Below are 27,444 nucleotides of genomic sequence, written 5' to 3'. Positions count from 1 at the left end.
TCTTTAAATATAAGAAGATATTGATAATCATTATTTAATGCAGATTTATATAATATTCATATATATGATATATATATAATATGAATTTTTCAACAAAAAAATTGTATGAATTTTAATTTAAAAATACTTCAGAAACACAAATGGACACCATAGTCTCTGCAATCATTTATGCTGATAAGATAAATCAATGAATTGTTTTCTTCCCTATTTAAAATGAAAAATGTTAATATTATGAAGTATTCATATAAATCTAATCAAATAATTATATTATTTCATTTTATTTTATTTTATTTGCCCCTCTTTCTAGATGCTAATTTCACGAGTTTCCTACTTTCGTCTCTTCGTCGTCATCATCGTCGTTCGTTCCTCTTCTTTGCTCGGACTACTCCTTTAAAACCATTCGCGTTAAATTGCTTCGGACAAATTGGACGACTTCTCTGAGGTGTTCCTTCCGACTTTCTAGATTGTTGTTATAATTAGATCGTCGTGGGAGAACACGGAAAAGAAGTAGTGTCTCTCGTTCGTTGCCTCAACTCTGTCTGATGACTTTCACAGCTTTGGCCTTATCATGTTTGATAAAAAAAAAAAAAAAAAAAAAAAGAAAGAAAAAAAGAAAAGAAGAAAACACTTGCCGACTAAATGATAATCTTAAACTTCAAATTGTAAACAAAAAGGAAGAAAAAAGAAAGAAAGAGGAATAGAAATAAACAAAAAAGAAAAAAATCGGTCGTCAGAATAAAATACAACAGTGTCTTTTCATTTGATAAAAAAATTATGCTAATTAATTATATCTTATTGGTCCTGTTCCTTTGTCATTATAATAAATCGTATATGTATAAATGCTCTTTTGCAATTGTTCTTTAATGTCTCCTTTCTTTTAATGCTTCGGTAATAATAATTCAACAATTTCTGCTCTCGTAATATAATATTCTCTACTGAGATTTTACCTTTTTAAATATTCGTTCTTCTAAAAGGAAAATGGAGCAATTGGTTTGCTCGAAAAAAAAGTGACGTAAGAAATAATAAAATATAATTGTAGGAGTTATATTAAAATCATGAATATACTTGCAAATCATAAAGGCAGACAAATCGAGTTAACTGTTAATGAATTAATTTTTAAATAAATCAAGTTAAAATCAATGAAATATAAGTCGTAGAACTGTCAAAGATACTCAAATCATTTTGATGTAAGCAAAAATGAAAGAAAAAAAAGAAAACAAAATGTAAGTATACATCTTAAGTCTCTAACACAGACATGGGATCGAATTCAATTCTCCTATATTATTATTATTATTATTATTATTATTATTATTATTATTATTATTATTATTATTATTATTATAAATAATTCGAACGATTAAAAAATCGTTGATAGAAAGACAAATTGTAAAAGAAAACAAATTTCATCGAGAGTGGACTTATTCGTCTAATAATAAACTAACGCTTCGTCATATCGATCGAATGAAAGGAATTTATGATTGTCTGACAAAGTAGTTTAATTAACGTGTTAGACGTTATAAAACTAATGAATAATTTTCAAAAACAAGAGTGTTGTAATCGGTGATCTCGAAAGATTATTATTCTCTAACGAAAGATTGCTCGTAAGTGGATCTTTCGTTTATATTAGATGGGATGCACCCGGTAATGCTTATCACGAAGCCCACGGTACATGAATTCCCCGTTGTGCATCGTATTTGGCTAACAGCCAAAAACGGATGTAACGTTGCGTTACTGTTAACGTCGTTTCCTTCGGATTTAAATCGATGAATTATAGAGTCGAACGATCGTAACGTTTAACCAAAGATCGTCGAACCCGTCTACGATCGTTCGTCGATATCAATTAGTCTTTTTATTTATTCTTTTTATTTTCTATATACTATCTTCATAAAGTTCTTTTTTTAATTTGAGTCAATCGAGTACGACGATCGATCGATCATTTCAAATCATACCTAATAAAAAACTGACTTAAACAACTCTCATTTTTAAATCTATTTTTGTTTTTTTCAATCTTATTTTCTTTTCTATCTCTCTTTCTCTCTGTTTGGTATCATCTCTTTATTTTTATATCTCATAAATTTATGCTTCGGATCGTCGGACAGTCAAGAACTTCTCTTTTCTAGGGGATAAAAAATCAGAAGGAGAAAACTCAATCCTCCATTTTTTATCAACGTAATACACGAGTTTCTTTGCTATCAAAAACTGAAATATACACGTTCATGAGAGCCAGTTGGTTTCATCCAAACATGATGTTAATCCCATTTTTGTAATTTCTTTTAGGGACGGTAATTCGTGATTTTACGTAATACGAGGAGAATCTAAAAGCTAAGTGAAAATTTAAGTAAGTACGTAAGAGTTAAAACGTACAGACTAATTTTACGACATTTCTAATTCACTTTTTAAAGTATCCAAACGTTCGTTCGCTGTAATCGTTACTCTATTTCAATCAGAGGAACGTGAGAGAAAGAAAGAAAGAAAAAGAGAGAGAGAGAGAGAAAGAGAGAGAGAGAGAGAGAAAGGGTATAATAGGACTGGAATACGTGAAAGCAAAGTATAAGTTTTAAGAGCTTCGATTTCGCGTGGTTTTCCCTTTACTAGTTCTATTTGTGAGACACGAAGTTTCTTTCCACGTAACCAATGCTTTGCATTTAAACTTTCAAACAGGAAAGTACGCGCCCTTTTTTAGTTACTCCCCGTGTACTTACGCGTTTTGCGCAAAATCTCGAATGTACAAGTTCGTTCTTTGCTTTTCGTAGGACCGTTTGACTTGTGTTATCGATTTAAAGAGGATAGACGCTTGATCGTATCTAAACACAAATTTTACCTGAAAAATATCTTCCCTCGTTTATTTATTCAGACGAAAATAAATATCGAAAATTTTTTACGAAGGAATAAGGGATAATGAAAATATTATATTTATTCTCTCAGTCCATATGATTTTATCCGTATAAGTTGTTACATGAGTTTAGACGTATAGTATATGTATATTAAACATTATAATGGTAAACAATTCTAAATCAATTTTTCTTCTTTTTCAATGAATATTTCGATAAACGTTTCGTAATTCGTCTTCGAGATTTTATTCTTATCTAACGACCGACGTAATTCTTTAGTTTTATATTATCGTGTAATTTTTATAATCTTATTGGACAAATTGAGAATTTAATTATAGTTATAAATAACATTATGTATATATATATATATGATACTATAGATATTTATATGAATTGAAATATATTAAAAATTATAGGAAAAAAATTTTCTTTTCGAATCAATATCTCTCAGGACAAATCTAACGAAGACGTATCTTTTTGAAAATTTTCATCGATAGAACCAATCTAATTCTCGAACTATTTAGAATCCATTTAAATGGCTAGTGATAAAGAGAGAAAGTTAACTGAATAAGAATCGAGACGATTAGGGACGAAATCGATTGCGACGACTCGATTTTCGCGGTCTTGCTATCTATTTTCTTTTATCTCTCTTTCTTTCTCACAGATCCGATATCATCAAACGAGTCCCGATAAAATCGTGTTTCCATTAGTTCCTCTCTATGAAACGATTAACTCAATCGAGACTACATTTCCTTTGTCTCTTTTTCTATTTCCTTTGCGTTAAAGTTAAATTGTCTTTAAGTAGCTTAAATTTTCGATATCGTTTACGATTAACGATCGATCGATCGATCAATAGCATAAAACATTTTCTTCGATTGAAATAAAAATTACAAAATCTATTCGTTATATTCGTAATATTTCTTAATTAATATATTAAACATGAAATCATCAATAAAGTAACATACATAGATCCATCTATATTACGATAACTACATAACAAAATGAAATAATTGACAAACGATTAAAACGATTAAATTGACCTGATGAATCAATATTAGAAATAATTAATTTCTGATGATGGATAAAATATCGATCGTTATAATAACATTGTACATTTTAGATTAATCGTAACGAATCGATTAGATTATAATGATCTATAAGTAATCATCTCATAATCCTCATATTACAATATTAATAATTAATCTTATGAATGATCAATTGGATTAATAACGATTTCGTTGATCACTTACACGTTTCGTAATATAATTACAAAGTTGATCTATTATATTATCCTTGGAGAAAGATGAAGGGATAGAGAGAAAGAGAAAAAGAAAAGAGAGAGAGAGAGAGAGAGAGAGAGAGAGAGAGAGAGAGACGAATAGAGAATCATACAGCTTATCCTGTATTCTCTTCGTAAACGAAATACGACGCTTTTCAGAGGAACTTATAATTGACTGTTGGGTTTGTTCATGACAGTTCCCATTTCTATATCTCTATCTTTCCCTTCTATATCTCTATATCTCCTTTTCCCATTTTCTCTCTCTCTCTTTCGATCCTACTCATAACCCACCCTCTCGTTTTTCGTGGCCGCCGCGACAAGATTGCTTCGGCTACACGCGATCTAGGTCGCCGACTTTCGTTTCTGTCGTAGAATACGTTAAAAAAGAAACCTTTTACCTTCTCCCTCCTTCTCGAAATTTTCTAACACGACAGGGCATGTTATATTATTCCCTCGTTACCCCTTTAATTCCCTTTAAACTTTTATTTTATTATCTGTTTTTTTTTTCTTTTCTTTCAAATGCCCTCTTAAAACCAAATGAAATCTCGGATAATCTTTATACCTTAATACATCGTTACACTTAAATATATAATATATTGTATATATATATATATATATGTATTTATGCATATATATGTGTGTGTGTGTGTGTGTATGTCTATGTCTATGTATGTGGGTGAATGTATGTATATAAATGTATATGCATGAAAGCTTATCAAACGATAGCGGAGTAATTCGCTATACGGGTGTCACGATTTTTATCACCCAAGAGAATTAATGTTAAAGTGTACCTTTATTCTTCTCTCTCGCAATCCCTTTTAACAATCTCCGTGACAAACACGAATTAAAAAGTTATGAATGTCCGTAAGACCGATCATACTCTTTCTTTCTTTCTTTCTTTCTTTCTTTCATCGTTCATCCGTATTATACCGATAAGAAATAAAATAAAAATGAAAGTGATACGTATGGAAATAGTTCGGTTACGATTAACGCATTATCAAGAGACAAAACGATATATCTCGGATTTATTATTACGGTTTTTCTTTTTCTTTTTCTTTTTTTCTTTTTTTTTTTACAATAGAAAACAATTCATTTCATTCATTCGTGATGAGATTTAATGATTTTGAATTAGATATAATTAATCGTTTTATATATAGTTAATCTGATAATTTTTCTTTTCTCATTTTTCTTTCCTTTCTTTCTTTTTCTTTTTTTTTTTTTTGAACACAAGACAAGAAGTAATTTGAAAATATTTTATTTATACCAAAAGAAAGAAAATATAATTGGTACGTAATAAATCATTTTAGCGATTAATTAACTTGATAGTTTTACTTTTCTTTCTCTCTTTTTCTCTTTTTTCTTTTTCTTTTTTTCCTTTTTTAATATAACGACGATCGTTAGTTAACGCGAGATAAGAAATAAATTGTTAGATATTTGATATAAAAAGAAAAGAAAAATAAAAGGCCATTCTCGTTTGAGTTAACTTATATTTCACCCCTACTTATAATTTCTTTTTCCTTCCTTTATTTAAAAAATATTTACACGAATGTCTAACATTCTTACGTCAACCCACGTTTAATATAATTTAGTCACAATTACGTAGTCGTTGGTGAATTAACGTCGTTTACGTAATAACCAAAGCTTAAGTTAGATTTAATTTAAACGATCACGAAAATTGAAATTCTTTTCTTATTGTTTCTCACTTCGTTAATTATTTCTCGTTCGTATTAATTATTTAAGATCAATTTCATTCAATAAGATCTCGTTCATTAAATTTGTCCAATTTTGTTTAGGATTCGCAGTATTCCTTAATTATATTTTATTCTTAATCGAAATAAATTTCACAGATTTAAATTCGTCGATCGAAAATTTCTACGATTGATTGACCTGTTTTGTTTAAATTAACTTGAACATCGTTTCCTGTAAACTTTCCAAATTTCTCGGATTCACGTTCGTTGATAAGAAGAAGAAAAAAAAAGGAAAAAAAGCAGGAAAAAAATAAAACCTATACGATTTGTTAACCTGTTTGGTTAACTTTAATTTCGTTACCTTTGAACTTTTCAAATGTCGTTACTCGACGTTAGCTGATAAAAAAGAATCCTCCTGTAGGATTTGTTAATACGTTGGTTAAGTTAACTCTAATTTCGTTCGCTTTAAACTTTTCATATTTCACAAGTCCACGTGATATATATATATATATATATATATATATATATATTTTCGTATTTCACAAACCCTTTGGTATATATATATATATAACATCCTCTTCGACTTGTTAACCTTTTGATAAAGTCAACAAACGAACGAAATCAAAGCTGTCCCATTTCAAAAAAAAAAAAAAAAAAATAATAAATGAAAAAAGAAAAGAAAAAGAGAAGAGGACAAATAATTCGATTTATATTATATTCGCAGGCAAAACTCAAACTCGAATGAATAATTCCTTATTAATTGAATAAAAATCCAATATTCGTATACATAGTTATGTATTTCCTTTGTACCGAAGGGGGAATCGTCGAACATAATAGAGACGTCATCGTGAAATCGTCGACGGTGCTTTTTGATGTAAAGCACAGCACGTGTGTGAAAAAGAGAGAAAATACGAAGGAAAAAGAGAAAAAGAGAGAGATAGAGAGAATGTGTGAGTACTTGTGTATGTGTGTAAGGGGCTGTCGGTTTTACCTCGTTATCGGAAGGTGCAACGGTACGAATCGCAGGGTAAATCGTTAACGCTTATCGTTTCGACGATCCGTCGACATACGACGTGTATACACGTATATATATATATATACATATATGTTCATGTGTGTGTATATGTGTGTATGAAAGTGTGTACATATGTATAACAAGCAAAGTAGAGGAGGAAAAGAGGGGTAAAGAAAGAGAGAAAGAGAGAGAGAGAGAGAGAGAGAGAGAGAGAGAAATTACTTGCGTTTATGCGCAAGCACAGTGTACTAGACGCGTGTCTCTCTTCTCTGAAAGAGCTATGCCACTCGAGAGAGAAAGAGAAAGAGAAAAAGAGAGAGAGAGAGAGAGAGAGAGAGAGAGAGAGAGAGAGAGAGAGTAACTGTCGTGTTTCTACATGTTTCGGAGATTGGAGCGTGCCGATTCTCGAGACTTTAGCTATAACGAGAATCTCACGTGTCCGTCGCGCTCTAATGATACGCGACATGCAACGACTCTATCTATCTTTCTCTCTCTCTCTCTCTTTCTCTCTCTCTCTCTTTCTCTTTTTCTTTCTTTCTCTCTCTTTCTCTCTCTTTTTCTCTTTTTCTTTCCACTTTTTTCTTTCTCTCTCTTTCTTTTTCTTTCTCTTTTTCTTTTTCTTTCTCTCTCTTTCTTTATCACTATATCGGTACTACCTAGGTGTGAATACGAACGAGAAAGGTGTTTCGCCTTTCGATATGGAAAAGTCATCTTTTTTTATAAATGGTAGAAAGGAAATAGAAAAAAAGAAGTAAAAAGAACGATCGTCCAAATCGTGATTTAGAAATATACTTCTTATGAGAAATTAGTATTTGATTTCTATAGTTTTTTTCATCTGTTTTATGGAGATATGTTGATTTGAATAGATCAATCAATCATCGGAGAAAATCTATCGAATTTTTATGATATCACTGGTAATTGTAATATTTAAAATTTCTTTTTGTTATATTCAGATATCTATCGGTATACTTTTTAATTAGAATGACAAAGAAAAGAATTATGAAAGGATTATGAAAGATATTAGATTATTACATCGATTGAGTACAAAATTCGTTTAACGCTCAACCTTGTTTTTGAATTTATAAAAAAGAGAAAAAATATATGAGTCAAGGCAGTATGAATTAAACATGTTAGAAAAAATTTGATAAACTATTGATACGTTTTTTCGATTGATGAACGATAATTGATTTTACTTTCAATTTTAATTGAAACGATTTTGAGGATTTTTTATGTGACATTTAGAAAACTAAAACTGTATTTTAATGAGTCTTCGATAATTCTTATGTCTCTTTTATTAATAAAAAAAAAAAAATTAAAATAAAACAAAGAAAAAAAAAACAAATAAAATCATAAAGGTTACTAAAATGAGTACGTCGATGTTACACAAAATTGTTTCAAACATTTTTAATAACATTACATTTTAACATTGAATATTGTAAGAATTGTAGAAAACGTTCTTAACATATTTCTTTTTTTTTCTACAACATTTACAAGATAAAAAATTTAATAGAATTTTCCAATAAGATTATAAAGTCTAACACAAAAATGATAAAAACTAGATTCCCATATACACACATTCTGATAAAAATTTATCAAAGAGATATTAAATGATTAAATCGATTAATAAAAAATGTCATACATTCTTTTTGTTCAGAATTTTCGAGTTAACAAATTGACAACGATTCGTCGGGTTTTAGATTTTAAATTGAACGAGCCGAATAGTTACACGTCGGCATCGATATTTTAATAGCTCCAGGCGACGTTTATAAATCGTGTACTTGACGATTACAAAATGCAACAGTATTCGTACTATAGTATACTATACTAACGAACTTCGGAATAGCCGATCGATTCTCTACATAGATTTAACTTTTTTTTCGGGTGCACCCTCGATTGCCTTTTGTGAGAGCTCGTGCACTCCGCAATTTCTAGAAAATAACTACGACACCCGCCGGCCAAAATCGATTTTAAATTACAACGCTCATTCGCGAGGAAAACGCGTTAACGATTTTCTTTCTCGTGGCTGCTCAAAGGATCGTATAGGAAACCCGATGGATGATCGGATTTTTTCGCTTTTAACCTCTTCTCTCTTTCTCTCTCTTTCTTTCTCTCTTTCTCTTTTTCTCCCTTTTAAAACAAGTGGATGCCTCATTTATTAAGTAAATTACTTCATATTTTAACAAAGCTTTGTTATTAAGCGATAGAATCATCAAACGTTATTCATTCGAACCGTGTTATTCTTAAATTTATTTAAATTGCATTAGAACGTTAACAATTAGGTACATTTATATACATATGTATGGATGTATGTATGTGTCTAAATCTAACTATAAATCTTTTCTTATTCCTTTGTTCCATTTCATATCTGGTCTCTACGGCACTTTAATCATAATTGTGAAAGATTGTCTCGTAGGTGAAAGTAGTATTACGTTATCCTAATGGAATCACGTAAGGTTGTTTATCCCAACGTGTAATTTTTAAATATCACTTATGTTAACAATTATCTGATTATAAACACAATATAACCGATGTAATTTAATCATTGATTTATGCTATTCGTTTATTCGACGAATTTCATCTGTTACAAAATAATATTGTTTAATAACAATTCATGTTAATTTTTGATCGATTCAACAATACCAAATATTATATTTTAAAGAAAACAAAATCTTGCTTTAACGTATTCGTCGATTTCAGATTTCGTGCTTAAAGTTATAAGAATCCTAAGCATTATTTTTCTTTTATTTCTAATTTATACAATTTATTACATTATAATTTTACAATCTTTATAACGAAATAAATGAATACTTTCAATGAATTTACCTCGTCCAATTAAACGAATTTCGCGTATCTCAATCTTCAAAATTATTTTTTCTTATCGATTTATGTTCTTACGATGCTGTTATAAAAAAAAAAAAAAAATAATCTCGCTTAACCATCTTGGCTTGTTATGACGTATTTCAACGCACACACGTATACAAAAATGATTAAAACCGTATTCCCTTATACACATATTTTGATAAAAATTTATCAAAGAGATATTAAACGATTAAATCGATTAATAAAAAATTTCATATTGTTCAGAATTTCGAACTAATCGAGTTAATAAATTGACAACGAATCGTCGGTTTTACATATAAACACGTATACGTATATAAGTACATACAATGAACGTTCAAATATTGTAACGTTGGATAATCTTTTAGAAGAAGACAAAAAAAAAGGAAGAAAAAGAGAAAAAAGAAGAAATTTCTTATCTGGTGGAATGACACTTTCCATTATAATAAAAGAAGACCGTATCTCAAGGGGACAAAGATGGGTGGGTGGGTGGGTGGATGGTTGAGCTGGATCGGTTAGAAAATCTATCGTGTTCGAAGTTTCGTAAGAGGAAAAGGGGAGAATAGGTAGGTATAGGTTGAAGGCGTTTCCGTGACGTAACGGCGTGGAGGCAGTAACGTAAACTCGTTGACGTGCGAGTCGAGAGTAACAAGAAGCCGGCTCGAATTCGCGGAATTTGCAAGGCAAAGGAGTATATACATACGTTGCACGCGTCGGGCTTCGTTCGCATAGGTATAACTTATGTACGTACATAAATAGATTCATGGATATAATAAGCCACGAATACATATGAAACGTACACAGGTACACGTACACCATGATACTGACGCATGTACTCATATGGATATTCACGTATCGACTAAAACTGTATATAAATATATATGTATGTAGATATATGTATATATGTATACATACATATATATGTATGTAGATATATGTATATATGTATACATACATATATATGTATGTAGATATATGTATATGTATGTATTGTATATAAGGTATCTATATAAGAATTATCGGAAAATTGGTTTTGACGCAAAACTCGTTTATTAAAATTCCAAAAGGATCGATTGACGGTCCTAGTAGAAAAGATATTCGAACATAATAATGTATAAATTATTATAGGCCTCGTCTCACTTTACGTCTTATTAAAAATAATATTTATCAAATCAGACTTTCATTTTCGATATTGATGGTCGATGAGAGAACGTGATAATAATCCATATATATTTTCGATCGAGATGGTCCTGCTGAAATATTATACATAGATGTATATAGTGGTACAAGATTGTTCACGCGCGATGAATGTTAGCCGCGAAGTAAGTAAGTAACTAAGTAAGTACTTACTTATAGAGCAAAAGTATCTTGTGCATCGCGTGCTACGAATAAAAGAGGATCGAATTGCCTTCCAGGCATAGGTGATTTTTGAAGGCTTCGTTACGAGCTACCGTCTCGATTCTATGATACGGAAAAGGTATTCGATAAATTGCAAGATCCTTAGATCCGAGAGAATTTTTCCTGGAAAGAAAGAGTAAGAAAGAGAGAAAAGGAAAAATAAACAAAAGGAAGAGAAAGAGAAAGAAGCTTCCCGTTCAAATTTTTATTGAATAGTTTTGGATATAGGTAAAATTTTTAGACACAAAGGAATCGGAAAACAACTTTCATTCTTTCTTTCTTTCTTTCTTGCTTTTTTCTTTTTTCCATTTCTTTTTTTTTTTTTTTTACTTCTCTGTTTTTTTTTGAGTTCTTTTTTTCTCTCTATCTCAAAGCTTTCGAACATTCGTCGAAGAAGCAGGTACTCTTATATATCTTTTCTTTCCTTTCTCTATCTCTCTCTCTCTCTCTCTATATATATATATATATATATATATATGGATATATATATATATATATATATATATATATATATACATCCTATCTCTATCTCTTCAACTCTCAAACAGCAAGATAAAAATTGTTTGTAGCCTGGTTCAGACGCAATTCAACATCGATACTCCTTCCTTTATTGCGACAACGTCCGAACCTTCCTAAGAATCATCAGTCAGAGTCATGAAAACCTTTCTCGCCTTTTTCTTCTTCTTTTCTTCCTATCGTTTCTTCCTACCGACGCCAAAGGGCGTCCTTTGAACCAAGGGAGTCTTATGAACCGACCGAGAAAAGCATGTTCGAATGCGTTTCTTATTTTCTTTTATCTACGAAATACTATTTTAGATTTATTCTCCTCGTTTTTTTCTCCTCTCGTTCTTTTCCTTTTTTTTCCTTTTTGTCTCTTATTTCCTTATTCTCGAGAAAATTTTATACGTTTTAAATTTTGAGTCAAGTACAGTTAAATAAAGGAAATATCAAGGGATTTGCGATTTATGTTTCTGAGAAAGATCGTTCAAAGGAATCTTATATTTTTTTATTTAATAAATGATTACGTTTTTTTTATATTTTATTATTATTATTATTATTATTATTATTATTATTATTATTATTATTATTATTACGTACAAAAGAAATTTTGAACAACCTTTGTTGAATTTATTGAGAAAGAATAACGGAGAAAAACTAAAGGCATTGTCCTTTTTTCATATGAAACGTTGTTAGCTATGTTCTGACTTTATAGTGATCTTTTTTATTTTACACCGTGACACGATTCACAGAATTGAAATATTTCGAGGCTTTGTTGAAATAATGCTGAATTTTTTAACGTTCTGAATGTGTCGATGTTTCTTTGAGTCAAGGCTAATTTGAAATTTTTCTATTGTAACAATTTAAAAATTGAAAGGTGATATAATCGAGAAATTAATTTTTTGCAGATTAATTAGAAACAAAAAAAAACATTTTCTCCAAGTATTTCATAATTTTTGAAAAATTCGTACAATAAAATATTTCTAATTAGCACGAGATTGTATCATTTTGTTTCGACTGTATTCTATTCTATAGATATATGTAAATGTGTGAACTTATGTATAGACGAAAAATGAAAAATACAAGAATCATTGACGCCATTAATGCTACGTTCTCACGCTATAATTTTGCCAACAATTTCCTCATCTTGGAAATTCTAAAGTACCAAGATTCTTCTTAATTGTCTTACGTAATACAACTAGCTCAATTTGTTTCCAGAACGCACGTGAAAACGTCATTACCTTGCTCGATCGAGCGAACGTTTCTAATAATAATTCAACTGATATGTTATTACAGACGATTATTATATGTTCGTAAAAAATTAATTGGTATAGTTATATAACTCTTTTGATATTCAAGAGAATATTATAGTTCTTGATGTTGTGTAATTTGTCGTTCCGATCACTATATATATATATATATACATACATATATATATTATTCATACATCATATATATATATACATTCATATATCACTATATATATACATACATACATACATATATATATTATTTAATATTATGTTAATACTATAAGATATGTGTATATATTATTAGTATACTATAATATTAATTAATAATAATAGTATATATATGTATGTATTTTGTACACTTCAAATTAACAATATGAAAACTTTATTTTACGCATTTATATCTCAAAAACTCTTACTATTTTTGTCGACATAATTTGAATTGAAACAAAATTTTCTATAATTGCACTACTTAATTCAACCGAGAGCTTAACTTACTTAACTTACAAAATTATTAACTATAAAACAGTGAAAAAAAGAAAGAGATAGAAAGATAGAAAAACACCGTGTAAAACCAAGCTAGAAAGAGAGAAGAAAATTGTAAAACTGCTTATTAAAAATATATTGATTCAATAATTTTTTATTACGATTTGTGATCCGTGATGTAAAGGAACATGGAACAGGGAATTCGTGTTCCGTAACTCAGAATATGGAACACGAAACACGGAACAAGAAATACGTGTTCCGGAACGTAGAACAGGGAACACGAAACACATGTTCCGGAACACAGAATACGGAACATGGAACACAGAACACAGGACATGGAATACATGTTACGGAACACAAAACATGAAACGTAGAAAACGGAACATGTGTTGTGTTCTAACACACAATGCTAGGCGTCCTTTTTGTCGAGGGATCCGACGGATCCGGTACAAATTCGAAATCCGACGGTGAAAGAGAAATTTTATTTCGTTGTCTCGAAATTTAATTTTCCAATAGTTTACGATCATTGAGATATCTCGTGCCTCATTTTTATACTTTCTTAAATAATCATCGACGATAACGATAGGCAAATGTAAAAGATTTTGCAATTTATTTTTTATATTACATATTTATTTTATTTTACAAAATGTTTCTTCTTTTCTTTTTTAATCTTAGCTGTTCGTCGTGCTTGACGATGAAGTGTAATGTTTATAATAATTATTAATATTAATTAACATATTTACAATTATCAATATGACAATTAATAATAATAAATCAAGGATATAAGTTTTTCGAATATAAAAGAGTATGTTATAGTTTTCGATGCATTAATTAATCATTCTATGATTTTTATATATATATATACATATTTATTTATTTGTGTGTATAAAATATAAAATAGATATTGTCCATTGTAATAATCATCGATCTCTGTATGATTTATTTCATGATTTCGAATAACGATTTATGTTTTCAATTTAAAAATTCATACGAGTCCATCGAGATTTTATTTTTACGTTTATACAAACTTTCCAATTAATTCATACCGACAGCTTATCGAACAACCCTGACTAAGAGAATCATCAATGGCTTTGATCTCTCACAAGGGGATATGGTATTGGTAAATAATTTCCTGACTATCGAATAAAATCGATTTCGATGAATAAAATGGTTACTTTACGATTGGAATGCGTTTAGTAATTTTATTGCGCTTTTAACATCTAGCCTGGCTCGATTGAACAAACTTTATCGTTACACGCGTACTCGATATCATCATTTTATACAAGGTGTATAATATTTTAATCGATTCAATAAGTTCAAATATATATATATATATTGTTATACAGATTGGTATTATTAATTCTGCACGATATTGTACTAGTTGATGTTAATATTCTATAAATTAATAGATAATATTTTATGTGAAACTTGAGAAGAAATCCTTCTTGTATTTTCTTTTTCCTTAAGTTTCTTATTTCAACCATTAAATTTTTTTCTTTTTACTTTTGGTCCAGTGTTTTCTTTTTCTCTTTTCTTCATTTCAATTTACTCTTACAAATAAAACGATAGATTTATTTGAATCGCTTTCATTCCACAGAATCTTCACGAATCGTGAAATTCATCTGATACGCTTCTACCAATTACATCTCTCTTTGAATCTCGAAAAAGAACTGATATCTTTAAATTTCGTTCTCTTAGTTCTCTTAAGTATCATTTGCGTATATCTTTTCAAGATTTTCATAGACTCTTCAAACTACTCCAACTAAATTGCATCCTTACTTTTTGAAAAAAGAAAAAATTAAGTACATATATATATATATATATATGTGTACGTAAATATATATATATATATATATATATATATATATATATAGGTACTTAGAAAAAAGAAAATATCTGAAAAATCCCAAGCGTTCCACTCGTGAAATCGATTAAAAAAAATATTTCTTTCGTAACGTGCCAGTATTTTTTATTCCATTCATTCTCAAACATAGATATATTTCGAATTTTTCTCTCATAAATTTTCTCTTTAATAAATCTTTCATAGAAGTTATAAGTGATAATTATTCAAACCTCTGCGGTCCTATATTAAAATTCTTGAATTATCAATCGTAGGAAAATGAAAAAATTGATTATTACTATCACTATTACTACTGTTATTACTATTATTATTACAAATATTTATAAACAAGTTTCTTTGTCACTTCGTTTCACATGCAAATTAAAAAGAAAAACACATAAATTGAATCATATTTTTGAAAATATAAGTATATCATATTGTATATTGTATATATGCATGTAGTATTTATAAAGACATTATTTTTTTTCTAAATTATTATACTTTTCGATCATCATTCTTATCGCTATTATTCCATTAAATCATCAATTATATTTCCTTTAACAAATTTTTCTCAATATTAATTTTTTATCAATTAATTAGCAACAATTAATTATACGCGATTGATTCAATTAAAAAATGATCTACCACGATGATCAAGCTTAATTCTTTAAAAGTCATCAAAAATAAATAAAATACAGAAACATTTTATATCAAATTTATCAAAGAAAATTTCTTTACAATTGAATATCATTTTTCTAATCGTTACAACAATAAACAAATAATATTCATTTATTTTATTACAATTTTTTTTACGAACTATTTCTTTATGCCTTTCTTCTTTTTTTTTTATATCGAATAAGTTAACAGACCTGGTCAAATCCAGAAAAGAATCTCCAACTTTTCTTTTTTATTTTCAACACAAATATCTAACATTGTCGAAAAGAATGATAAAAGATTCCTGGAAACTTTACTCACTGAGCGAATTGGACCGTGCACTCGAATAAACTTCAAAGATCTCGTTTTACTCCTCTGTACCATAGCTTCGCTTATTTCACTGAAATAAAAAAGATAAGGTTACTGAATTGAACATGCGTTTTGTTTCATCGTAAAATCGAGAACTATTGAAATATCAAAATGCAACATATTCGATATCAAAATCGAAACCTTTTGATTCGTTTTCAATGATATTTACCGAAAAAACAGACCACATAGTTATGGTCTACTACGAATACCTATACATTTCATATTCACACAAAATGAAATATAAGTAAGGATAATAACGATAATTATACATAATTATCCATATCTCTTTGTGTTATTTCATAATAAACAAATTATTGTTTAGACATCATCGAATCCAAATGTTTCAAAATACGATCTCGTTTTCATTTACATTAAATAGAATGTAATTTATCGATACTAATTAATTTACAAATCGAATGGTATATATATATATATATATATATATATACACAAACATAGATACGTAATATGTATATGTGTATGTGTGTGTATTCAAATAAAATTACGAAAAGAAAAATTTTCAAGAATTTCCGAACTTCAGCTTTAAGAACTTTCTCAAGTATTCGAATGTTTGGACTTCATGAAGGATAGGAGAATGTGAGAGCGACAAGAAAAAAAAAAGGCTGTTGAAAAGTGTTCATGCGTAGTTGTTCGCGAGACGAACTCTTGAAAAACGCTAGCATGATTGCAACCTCCGACTCATTCAAAGTATGAATATCGTCTATCCTTCTCCTTTCCATTCGATGGAACATCGAGTTTTCAAGTGATGAAAGTCCTCTTCGATCAGACATAAACATCGTCATATGCATCAGTACTTTATTACGAATAATACACGTAAATATATATTTTAAAAAGAGAAATATTTCAATAATTATGATACGTCCAATATTAAAAATTACAAATATTAAATTGTATAAATATTTTACATTATAAATATTAATGGATTAAAAAGATATTAAATTCTTTTTTTGCGTTAGCTTCTTATAAGATCTTTTCATGAGTAAGATAATTATTGTTAGATTTTATACAGATATATAATTATTAGTAGATTATCATGTATATATATATTTTTTTTTTCAACAATAATTATAGATTACTCATCGATTAATATGATGACTTTAGTAACAACTGAGCCTTACTAAAAAGCAACACGAGAAAGAAAATCCCTCGAAAGTAGATCTCAAAAGTAGATGAAAGAATAAGAGGATGGTTTAAATAAAACTATCGACTATTAAAAAAAAAAAAGAAAGAAAAAAAAGGGAGAAAGAAATGCAGTACCAAATAAAAATCCTTCATTCAACAAACTCAATATTCAAACCTCAATAAATATGTAAAAATAAATAGACACACACACTCGCATACACTATACATTACAATCTCTTTTTTAACGATAAAAAACAATTTGTTTGATATTCTAACGCAGAAATGTTGGAAAAAGAAAGTACAAAAAAAAAGACAAAGATAGCAAGATTAATCATCATTGTAGAGCAAGATTAATCATCAAAGTAGAATTATAAAGAAACTGAGAAAAAGAAAAAAAAAATAATGACGAATAAATAGATAGATAGATAGATAGATAGATAGATAAATAGATAGATAGTAAAAGAAAGAAAAAAGAAAGCGAGAGAGAGAGAGAGAGAGAGAGAAAATGAAAAGTACGTCGCCATGTATCTATCTTCGCGTTCGAGAGGAAAGTAATCTCAGCAGGTATCCGTAAACAGCTGAAGCTTTTTTAATACTTAAAATAGTTTTCGTCCTTCATACTTAAAGTTAAAGTACAGGAACAAAGTAAAAAGGGAAAGGAAGAGAAGAGAAGAGAAGAGATGAGAAGAGGGAGAGGGGGAGTTGAGGGAATAGATGCAACTAACAAACTCATCGTAACCATCCTGTTCTCGTTTCATCTCACTCTGTTCTATCGCTAGGCGGACCCTTTTTTCACAGCGTTTTTAAACGCTCTTTTAGCATCTCCCCTTTTTTCCCCTTTCTCCTTCCTCTTCTTCTTGTTCGTTCATCTTCTTCCACTTCTACTTCTACCACTTCTTCTTCCTCTACTAAACCCCGAGGCCGTCGACAGCTTCCGGAAAAACATGGCCAACGACCCGCAACCGTACGGAACTTTCCCCGATGAGAAAAAGTCGACGGCGTCTTCATAAGAGGCAAGAGAGTGAATGAGTCAGAAAGAGACAGAGATAGAGCCAGAGAAAAAGAGAGAGAGAGAGAGAGAGAGAGAGAATGAACGAGCGTACACTCACTCTGTTTACGAAACGTCCTCGTCGCGTCTCGTTCCACCCTCTCTCTCTCTCTTTCTCTCTTTCTATCTATATCTCTCTCTTACTTCCTCTTTCCTACCCTTCTACTTCATCCCCTTTCTTAGAATCGACGCGCTCTCTCGTGAATAAGAAATAAAAAGAACGAAAAAGAAGAGGAAAAAAAAACAGAAAGAGAGGAAGAGGGAGAGAAAGAGAGAGAGAGAGAGAGAGAGACTGAGAGAAAAGAAATTCTCATGAATTTTCTCATGGATGTTGCTGTTGCTGTTAGTTTTGCTTTTGCTTTTGCTTTTGCTCCTCCTCCTCCTCTTCTTCCTCTTCTTCTTCTTCTTCTTCTTCGTCCTCTCCCTCCTGCTACTCCTCCTCCTCCTCCTCCTCCTTCTCTCTAGAGAACTCTCTCATCTCCGATAACGGTACGGTTAAATTGAAAAATTGAAAGGTTCGATAGAGAGCGTGCTCCTATGTAAAAATAATAATAATAATAATAATGATGATGATGATAATAATATTGATAATAATAAAAATAATAAGTAGTCATAATAACGAGGAGTTATATCTTCTTTCGTTTCTTTCTCTTTTTCTTATTCTTTCTTTTCTTTTCTATTCTTTTTCTTCGTTCTTTTTTCAATTGTTATATATAAGCGCCGTTCATGTTCAACATAACGTTGACGTTATTATAGTTATACAATCTTCATGATTGCCATGATATATTTTTATTACACGATATTGTTAGAGATCTAAAGATCTAACATATTCTTTATTAGAATGTTATCGGGTATGTGTCAGATATTACGAGGATTTTACGTCGCTCTGACGATAAAAATCATAGTACATTTCAAAACAATAAATCGATCTTGTATGTTTACTACAAAATAGGAAGTTTCCTATAACATTTTAGAACAGTGAAAAGAAATAGAGATTAAAAAAAAAAAAAAGGAAAAAAGGAAAGTAGACTCGAAAGCAAGAGAGTACTTAAACATTTCCCGTATTAATTATGTCATTGTTATATTCCTTAATACTTCACTATAACTTCTTTCACTCTAGAGCTAATCTGTAATGACAGTACAGGATTAGAAAGATTGTTAGATGGCATAAAAAAAAATTAAAAAATTAAAATAAAGAAAAAGCAAATAAGTCACAAAGATAAAATAATGTAAGCTATATTTGCAAATAGTATTAAATTCCTATTGGTATCACGTATTCGATAAATACGAAAAGTTAATAAAAGATGAGATAGATACCTGTATGTATATATGTGTGTGTGAAAAGAAAAAAAAAAGAAGAAAAAAAAAGAATCTTGAAGGGATTACTTCAAGCAAACGCTGTTATTGCTTCTCTCTATACGCAATACATATACATACATACACACACATATATACATACATATAGTTATGTACTTATATAGTTCGTAAATATTCTCCGATCGAACATGAGAGAGGATTATCGCGAAGAATTCGATATTAAGCCATGGAACGCGCGAATATGGGTGCATCCAATGAGAATGTAGATGGATTTTACTGGCGGTAAATTCGCGAGAATATGTCTCGACGACGAGACATCTTGTCGGAACGTCTCTGAGTAACGTTTAAGAGACGCATGACGTCGTCTTCGTCGTCGTTGACGTCTCTCTCTCTCTCTCTCTCTCTCTCTCTCTCTCTATCGTTCTCCTTCTCTTTCTCTCTCTTTATCGCTCCATAGCTCTATCCTTCTCTCTCTCTCTCTCTTTCTATCTATCTATTTCTCTCTATCTATTTCTCTCTATCTGCCTCTATCGCTCTATCGTTTCTCTCTCTCTTTCTCTCTCTCTCTCTCGTTTTCATCATTCTCCTTCTCCTTCTATTCTACTCTCCTTCGTCTCTTCTCTCGCTCCTTCCTTTCTCTACAACTTGCCGACGAGAGAACTTGCAGCTGTTGGAAATTATCCACTTTGATTGCCGTTGAAATTCGTGCAACGGAGGGAAACCGGAGATCTATTAATTTTCCAATCAATCTCAAGTAATTAGACATAGTCTTGGCGCCTTCTCGAACAATCTTCTGGAATTTTAACTGTGAAAAGTAAAACATGGCGGTCATGTTTTCATAATTCCAATGAAACCTTACATGAAACGTTAATGTAGTTTCTTCTCAAATACTATATTATATTACTAATATATATGTGTGTGTGTATTAATTTTATTAGATATTCTATTAATTTTATATTATTTTATATTATTTTAATGTAATTCCTTTTTAAATTATAGAATCAATGTTTCAAATGTAAATGAATCGAAATTTTTCATAAAAATATTAAGTTTTAATGATTTAATGTTTTATGTGAATACATTAAAATCATTTAATTGATTTAGTTGATTAAAATATTATTCAAATAGGGTACGATATTCGAAATAAAATATTATTGATTCTGAAGGTAAATAAATATTTATTTATTGCTTATATTTTTTTTATAATGTTGTATTTTAAATAATCAGTTATCTCACTCGCAGCTGAACGATATTCGTGAAACTATTCGATGATCGAACGAGAATCACTGTTTTTTTTTTTTTCTTTCGATTTCGTAAAACGATTAATTTTGTAAAAAAGAATTGATCGAACTAAAACTGCTATAACTACTCGTCGATCAAACGGATTGAGAACATTTTGCGAATACCATTCGTTACGAGGACTGACTCACAAAGTAGTAATCAAGTTTCGAATTTAAAAGCTTGTCAATCGAAAGGATGACATCATTTGCCTTGAGTTTCGGAATGAACTTTGTAAGATTAAAAAAATATCGATTACTAGAAACCTTTAATCTTTCAATTTCGATCACAATCAATAAGTTTCTTCAATATAAGTGTTTATACTTATAAATTATTTATAATAGTATCGTTTATGTATAATAGTATATTTTTCGATACTATACTAACTTAACAAATACTCATAAATTTATATTTATATGATATATAAGCAAAATATTTTCCCAAAATTTCATTATATCTTTAAAGTTGATTACTTATTTTCTTTTTTATCATCATTTGTATTCACTTGTATTCTATTATATCATCATAAAGTTAAAAATTTGCCTACGTATGTAAATGAAAAATTTATAAATAAAATATTAATTAAAAAAGAACAAACGAATAAACAGATATTAAACGCATAGTTAGATATAACGAACGATCGAAGCACACTTTGAACAAGTATTAAATCGTACATACATACATCAACCGTTAAGATCGTCGTATTTAATTACTTCCCAATGTCAATATCAATTAAATTAATTCGTCGTCGTTGTTTCGTTTAGATATATTGCTAGACGCAATTACTCGAAACAATATCAATGTCCTTGGAAATGTAATCTTGCTGTTACTTTGACGAATTTTTATGAAAAGCATTGTTCCTGTTAAATGCTCAAAGAGAAAGAAATAAATGAAGAAAGAGAGAGAGAGAGAGAGAGAGAGAGAGAGAGAGAGAGAGAGAGAGAGAGAGAGATAGATATAGAAATAAAGATAAATAAAGAGAGAGAGAGAGAGAGAGAAATATTGTCCAAAGTAACATTGTCGTATTCTTTGTCATCCTTCTAATATTTCATTATACTATATTAACTTGCAATCCGAAAGCAAAGAAATTTCTATTTCCATAAAGGAATAGAAATTTTTCAATGGATCTATTAAACGTAGAATATCTATAAAACGTAGATATATCTATCTATCCGTCTCTTTCTCTCTTTCTCTCTCTGTCTGTCTGTCTCTGTCTATCGTATATTTCACCGTCACGCGCACGCGTCATCTCTCTTCTACGTCTTCCATCTCATTCTTTACCATATCGCCATATCTTTTCGATCTTAGAGGAAGAGAATTCAAAAGCCGTGCCTTACGCCGCGCCGTGAACTTTATCGCTATCGATCTTCTCTGAAATGGAAATTTTCGACTAAGGGAAGAAGGTAACTGACTGAACGAGAAAGAGAAAGAGAGAAAGGATTCAAAGCGGAAGCGTGTGAAGGCGAATGAGCAAAGCGAGTGGAGAAGATCGTTTCAAAGTCAAGCTACGAGAGAGATCGAACATCGAGATTGCTAAGACTCTTGACGAGCGTAACGTAAAAAGCGATATAAGGACTCCATTTTGTAGAGAAGAAAGGAAAAAAAGAAGAGGAAAAAAAAATATCTAAGTGCATTCCTTTAATCTCGATAATAGTCATTCGATCATATCGTTAATCTAACGTAGATTATACGGGGAATTAACTGGCTTTTCGAGATAGATACTTGTTCTTTTTTTTATTTTTTTATTTTTTCTGATCGCAATATCTTCTATGAGATTTCGTTTCTGAAGAAAGAAAAAAGAAAAGGAGAGAAAAAGAAGAGTAGAAAGGAAGAAATCCAATATTTTTATTAATAAATTCGACGAGCAGCGTAAAATCCTCTAAACTCGATAATAATCGTTCTTCAATTATATGAGGAATCGAATGGGGGATTATATGGGGAATTAAATTGGGTTTCTTGGGAGACACTTCTTTTTTATTCTTTAAGATTACGGTATCTAAATTTCATTTTTAAGAAAAACAGAGAGGAAGAAGTTCAATATTTTTATTAATAAATTCGATAAGAAGCTTAAAATTCTTTAAAATCGATAATAATCGTTCTTCGGTTATATGGGAAATCAAATGGGGATTTCGTGGGGTATTAAATGGGATCTCGAAGAAAATTAAAACTTAAAACTATTTTATTCTTTAAGATTACTGATTTTATCTGTTTCTAGATTTATCATTTTATCGTTTTATTATCCGATTTTGTCGTTTTATTATCAGATTTTATTATCAAGAAAAATATAAGAAAGAAATCCGATATTTTTATTAATAAATTTAATAAGTACCATAAAATCGTTTAAACTCGATAATAATCGTTTTTCGTTTATATGAGGAATTAAATGGAGAATTAGGTCCAATATTAAATGAGATTTCGTAGAAGACATTTTTTTATTCTTTAAAATTAGTAGTAATTTTAATTATGATTAAGATATCCAAATTTAATTCTTAAGAAAAACAAGAAAAAAAATCCATTAATATCTTTAATGAATTTTAATGAATTAATTCGACAAGAAAGTTAATTATACAATTAAACGAAAATATATGTGTTATTTATCGATAAGTATATAACATATGTAGATACATCTTTAAACAAAAGTTATTTTATATTAAGAAAAGCGTTTTTTTTATAGTCATAATTTCACATAAAAAGGAATACAAATTAACATTTTTTATAATATAATATTTTTAATATTTCTAACTAAATATAATTCAACCTCCGTGTGTTTACTGCATCTGTCAAAATAATAAATAATATATATATATATATATATATATATATATATATACACACACACACACACACACACACACACACGACAATATAATACATATATAGCTAAATAAACGAAAAGTGAGAAATTTCTGAGGAAATAGTATTTCTATAAAAGATTCTTAGAAAGTAGCAATTTCTTCGGTAAATAAAACACACACGCACACACACACACACACACACATATATATATAAAATGGCGCGTATCTTCTACGAAAAGAAATCACGATGGATAGATAGATATATAGAAAGATAGATAAAGAGAGAGAGAGAGAGAGAGAGAAAGAACTAGTAGTGTTTTTTATTTTTTCTTTCGAAAGAAATGGACGAAAATCTCTTTTGGAATCGGGCAATTCGCAGGCATCGACGAAGGTCTTAACAAAAAATAGAGAAGGATTCTGAATGGAATGAAAAGGTCGATAGGGGTCCTTCCCGCGTAACGTTCGAAGCCCGACAAAATTTTCGGTCTGTATGAGAGCTCTCTTCTTAGAAGACGTTTTACCGAGTTCATTTCGTAGGAACGTCGTAGAGAGGACGCGTATCCTTCCAATATCGTGCTAGGAAATCGAATCGAAGTAGAGAACGACGTAAGTGAACCGGCAAACCAGCGAAACGATTGTACCTGAATACGCGAAAGTTTCGGCTTATCCTATCTCCGTTAGCTCTATTAATAAATAAATTTTCTTCGCAAAGAAAAATTGTAGAATATTATTCTCTTTTTTCGAAATTTCTCTCTCAAGAGAGAAAAAAAGAATTTCGCAATTTTTCCTAGAAAAAGAAGAAATGATACATTCCTTGTTCGAAGCTGTTTTATACGATTGGAATTTGATGAATTACAGTGAATTAATTTGTATGATTAAATAATAACAAGATCAATTTTGTTACATTTTTATTACAATTGTTTAAAATTCTTTTAACAATTGTAATTAATATGAACTAAAAATATGTATTAGTTTATAGTGGGAATAAAAATTTCTTATATATATGTGTGTGTGTGTAATATCATACAACAATATTTTTTAATATCTTACAATAAAAATATATATTTTAAATATAAAATAACATAATTAAAATTTATCTCTTGAACGATGGTAAATGGCGTTAAATAACAAGAAAAAAAAGAAAAAGTAAAGTAAATTACGAACGAAAATTAATATAAAACAATCGACGAATATAAAAATGTTACTTAAAAAAAAAAATCAAATATTTATTAAGGCGTATAGTCGATATATTCATTCATTAACGAATTACTTTTCTATTTGCTTTCAGAATGTGCGTCGAAAAGTGGTGGTTCGGTAGTCGAGCATCATTCTTCGTACTGGGAGCAACCATTTAGTCAGCCATATTTCGATAACACAACCAAAAGAGAAACAACGACGACGGTCGGCCAAACCGCTTACTTGTATTGCAGAGTACGCAATCTTGGCGATCGTGCTGTAAGTTTTCAATCCCATCCCTTTCTTTTTCATTTACTTTCTCATAGCAAAAGAAAAAAGAGAAAAAAAACGGAACAATTCAATCTTGCTAGAAATCGTATTAGACGTATTAGAGTGAAACGATTTGAAAAGATTACTTTCTCGAGAATCATTGAAAATTGCGATATATGCGATAGAATTGACGTTAGAAAATTCGAGATTTAACCGAAGGAAAAATTTTTATTCGAACGTACACATATCTACATATATAGAATATATATATACATAGACGAATTTATTCGATTAGAAAGAAACATTTTCTATACTTTTTATCTAATTAAATTCATTTTCCATTCATATTTATATTTATATTCGGTTCTAAAGTATGATCTAACAATAATTCTCTCTCTTTCTTTCTCTTTATAAATTCATAATTCGTATTACGGTTCAAAGTGAAAGACTCTCTCTCTCTCTCTCTCTCTCTCTCTCTCTCTCTCTCTCTCTCACTTGATCTCTCAAAAGATTAACCATCACGATGATCCATTTGTCTGATTAATTATTTGTAGGGTCTCAGTTTAAGGCAAGATAATCGTTAGATTCTAATGACGTAATCTTGTGCGTTTGCTCGAGATCGGCACGCGTTCACTCTTGACGTAATTTCGCGGATAGGTGAATCGTAGATGTGACAGAGCTTCGACAAAGAGCTAGATCCACACACGGAGAGAAAGACAAAGACAGAGAGGCCGAGAGAGAGAGAGAGAGTGGATAGTGAGAGTGAGAGTGAGAGAGAGAATGATAGAACAGCTCGACATCACGCGTTATCGCTTGAACTCATGCATCAAGCTCGGTGACGCGCCAGGATGCCGTCGTGCTCCAATCACCGATCGTAATCGGCGATAAATCAAATTTCGCTAGTGTCCACTCGATACGGACACATAGAAACACACAACACAGAAACACAGAAACATAGAAACTATCTAAGCAGTTAAGAAATACGTTCTTTATTCTTTACGAGATGATCGAATCTATTTAAAATTGAATTTGTTTCATCAACTTAAGACTTAGATAAAAATCGTAAAAATTATTGGAACTTATTTCGAGACACGCCTAAGTTCTTTTTGGTATTTACATTCTCTGTAGTTAAAAAAAATTTTCTCTTTTTTTTTCGTATCCGATATCTTGAACAAATATGTGACATTAAGGAGGAAAGTTTTTTTTTTTTTTTCTTTTTTTGGAATAATATAATATTTACTATGGAATTAATTGTATTGTTAGGTAAAAGGATTGATAAAAAATTATTAAATCGTTTGTCTTTCTTCGATCGATTATTTTTAATTATATTATATAAATTTATAATATAATAGGTAGATTCGAAGATTCATTTTTGTTAATTAAATAAAATTACCATTAGAGTTTCAAATAAAATGAAATATAAAATGAGCATTCGTTGTATATTAAATAGTATATTAAAATAGTGTTATAACTATAACATGTAATATAATACAGTAAAAATAATATCACTATGTTACACTATGATTTAACTATATAATTCACTATTGACAAATACAGCTTATATTTAAAACAATCTCGTTGACTTTCAAATATTAAGGAAACGTTTAATTTTACGACGAGGAAGGACGATTAATTCAAAAAACACAGAATAGAGAAAAAAAACGAAAGCTAAAGAAAACGAAAAGAAGAAAAAACAAAAAAAAGAACGTGACTTCAAAGTGTCACATGAGACGCTATAGAGGGTTAATCCTCGCAAAACCCGACAAAAATCCTTTTGACGGGTGCAAAAGGTGCAAAGGTGGTAACACTTTCCAATTCTCGTCACAGAAAAACATCAATGTTCGCGTGAACTACGTCGAGAAACGATAGGAAATCGTGCTCGCAATCGTCGTGTATCGTCCGATAAACGTTCTGTTGACTGTTTTTCTTTTTTTTTTTAGGGTTTTGTTTTTGTTTTTTCTTTTTTTCACTTTTCTGCAATTTCGCTCTCGCACTCGTTTCCGACTCGACGTAGAATGGCGGTCGTTCTCTCGTTGCGGTCGTTTTATTGCGCATCGTCGTTGTTCGTCTCCTATGCTCAATTTTCATCGCCCGAATGGTAGCTCCGAGCGAACAAAAAAGAACTTTTTCGTTTGTATTCGAAAATTTGTAGTTCTTGGTTAGAAAAAAAAAAAATTTAAAACAAAAAAAAAATGGTTAACTTTAATAAGCATGCTCCAATTGATCATTCTTGTATATGGAAGTACGTTCGAAGTTTTAATGAAATTGTTA

General features: G+C 29.9%; 1 protein-coding gene across 14 annotated transcripts in view; it reads left to right on the top strand.

The window, feature by feature from the left end:
• The window catches only part of LOC127069665 (hemicentin-1-like), a 266,624-nt gene that overhangs the window by 198,939 nt on the left and 40,241 nt on the right, over positions 1–27,444 (top strand). For all 14 annotated transcript variants that reach the window (XR_007783657.1, XR_007783656.1, XM_051006912.1 and 11 more), the window contains one exon: positions 25,016–25,182. Coding sequence is in view for 12 of the 14 variants with exons in the window: in XM_051006912.1 (XP_050862869.1) it covers positions 25,016–25,182 (167 nt within the window). In the remaining 2 variants the exon portion in view is untranslated. The remainder of the gene's footprint in view (positions 1–25,015; positions 25,183–27,444) is intronic.

Source organism: Vespula vulgaris, chromosome 16, assembly GCF_905475345.1.
Source record: "Vespula vulgaris chromosome 16, iyVesVulg1.1, whole genome shotgun sequence".
Lineage (NCBI taxonomy): Eukaryota > Metazoa > Arthropoda > Insecta > Hymenoptera > Vespidae > Vespula > Vespula vulgaris.
Note: the sequence above shows the minus strand (reverse complement) of the source record. Positions and strands in the feature narration are given on the sequence as shown.